General features: G+C 42.5%; 1 protein-coding gene across 1 annotated transcript; it reads left to right on the top strand.

Annotated features, from left to right (window-relative positions):
* Positions 1-501: 501 nt before the first annotated feature.
* Positions 502-1,381, top strand: LOC308617957 (olfactory receptor 8K5-like; the record flags this gene model as incomplete). The annotated part of the gene is made up of 1 exon (XM_081235353.1): positions 502-1,381. Exon 1 carries the CDS (start codon positions 605-607, stop codon positions 1,379-1,381), a length of 777 nt encoding a protein of 258 aa, XP_081091479.1. The 5' UTR covers positions 502-604.
* Between the last annotated feature and the right edge of the window lie 1,039 nt (positions 1,382-2,420).

Genomic DNA, 2,420 nt, shown 5'->3' with positions numbered 1-2,420 from the left:
TGTGCATGAACGGGATTCAGACACAAATGTGCAGAGAGGTGAGAGAATTTCCCAAACAGGAAAGTCTCTGTGGAAGCAGCAAGACTTGATGTGGCTTTTGTATCAGAGATTTACAGAATCTTGGAATTAGAATGTTATTTGAGGGCCAAAGACTCCCAGACCATGCCCAGTGCAGGAATTGCACCTGTGGCATCTTGACAGCCTCTGCCCGAATCCTCCAGGTGATACACTCACTATTTCCTGGGGGAGCCCACTTTGTGCTCAGATACACTCACTATTTCCTGGGGGAGCCCACTTTGTGCTCAAATAACTTCAGTGGTTATGACACCTCAGAATGCATTTTGGGACTCAGTAGAGCATAGGTCTGTCTTGGTGCAGAAAGAAAGCAGCGAGAGGCAGAGTGATAGGTAAGGAAAAATTTATTAGTATAGGACGCTTGTGAGAAATACAAGCGGTAGGCAAGGGGGTGTCACCCCGAGAGCTTAGTGGGCTACAGTTTTTTGGTTTTGTTTTTTTCTGTCTATACATATTATACTTTATTTAGATGACACCACAAGGAAGCTAATAACAACCTGTTTCTTTCCAGAAAAGCTAATTGGACTAAATGGGCCAACAGAATCTATCATCGCTGACTAAATTCATTCTGATGGGAGTCACAAGGCATCCTGAGCTGCAGGCCCCACTTTTCAGGGTCTTCCTCATTAGCTACACAGTCACAGTGGTGGGAAGTCTGGGAATGATCATCTTGATCCAAGTGTATTCCCACCTACACACACCTATGTACTTTTTAATCAAACACCTGGCTTTCACTGATCTTGGTAATTCTACTGTCATTTGTCCTGAGATGCTGGTAAATTTTGTTGTGGACCAAAATACCATTTCCTATTATGCATGTGCCACACAGTTGCCTTTCTTCCTTATGTTCATTATCTTGTCAGCCATGGCCTATGACTGCTATTTGGCCATCTGTAACCCTCTGCTCTACAATGTTATCATGTCCCAGAGACTTTGTCATGTGCTGGTAGGCACTCCATACCTCTACAGTACCTTTCAAGCACTAATGTTCACTATCAAGATTTTTACATTGACTTTTTGTGGCTCTAATATCATCAGTCATTTCTACTGTGATGATGTTCCCTTGTTACTTATGCTGTGCTCAAGTGCACAAGAAATAGAATTGTTGGTCATACTATACAGTTTTATAATCAAAGGAAAAGGGAGGAGGGGGAAAAGACCACCTTCCTCATTTTTGAATAGACATCAAACTTCCATCATCAGCTCCTCCTCCACATTGGGCTGGGGGAGTTTTCTTGTTCCTACTTGGTCATACTGGGACTGTCATGGTGCTATGGAAATGGTCCAAAAGGTGGTAACATACTAAAATACGGTAAATCATCTCAGGTTTCAGTATAATGTCACCTTTTCCCTATATTTTTGTTTTTAGTTCGTGCATAGAAGCATGTCCTAGGAATCGATAACTTACTGACCTCACTGGGCAGGATGTAGACCTCATTCCACCATTGTTTTATTGGTTGAGGAGCATGCCTCATGCTTTTGTTGCATGGTTTTCTTGCTACAAAAGTGTACTTTCTTGAGTGATGATTAACTTACCGGAGTCTCCCATACTTTTTTTCTCTATTTACAATCCCCTCGTGAGATTAACTATTTAATCACGTACTTTGTCCCTTTACTCTGTCCCTATCAGTTAAATATCTATTCTGAATATTAAAATGAACTTAATAGTTTCTAGTCCCATCTTCCAAAGTCATAGAGAATGAGTCCCTTCTCACTTTCCTAATGATTGTTCTTAGGGTGCTTGCCCAAGTCAATCAGATCCCTTTCCTGCCCTGTCTTCTGTTCTCCTGCTCATGGAGCAGCATGGATGGATGGAGTGCATGTGTATGTGTGCATGCACACACACATGTACATATGTATTGGGACGTGTAAGGGAGGGAGGAGAGGAGAAATTTACAGCAGTTCTGAATTTAAAACCATGTAAAAACCATGTGAAAGAGGGAGTAGAAAATTAGGCAGACCACACTGCCCAGGACATTATGTGCCAAGCTAAAAAGGTTGGGCTTTTAGGTAGGAGAATCATACAGCCTGATTGGCAATTTAGAAAGATTATTCTTCCTATATTGCAGAGGAGACATTTGCAGGACCAGGACAGGAAGGCCCATTAAGAAAATACTGTAGGAGTCCAAATGAAGGATGATGAGGTCTGATCAAATCAGAGCCACAAAGATGGAAAAGCAAAGACACGTTCAAGAAGTGTTCAGGTGAGAACTAAAGACTTGGTGATGGATGTAGACTTTGAGGTGGGAGGGAGCAGAGATGATGCCAAGGGGTGGTGGGACAGGCAGCAGATGGAACATCTCCAAAATCCTGCCACTGCCAGAAATGTTCATTCCAGGGCCTCA

This window comes from Mesoplodon bidens (genome assembly GCF_964165515.1).
Source record: "Mesoplodon bidens genome assembly, chromosome: 5".
Classification (NCBI taxonomy): domain Eukaryota; kingdom Metazoa; phylum Chordata; class Mammalia; order Artiodactyla; family Ziphiidae; genus Mesoplodon; species Mesoplodon bidens.
This window is presented reverse-complemented; position numbering and strand designations above follow the sequence as displayed.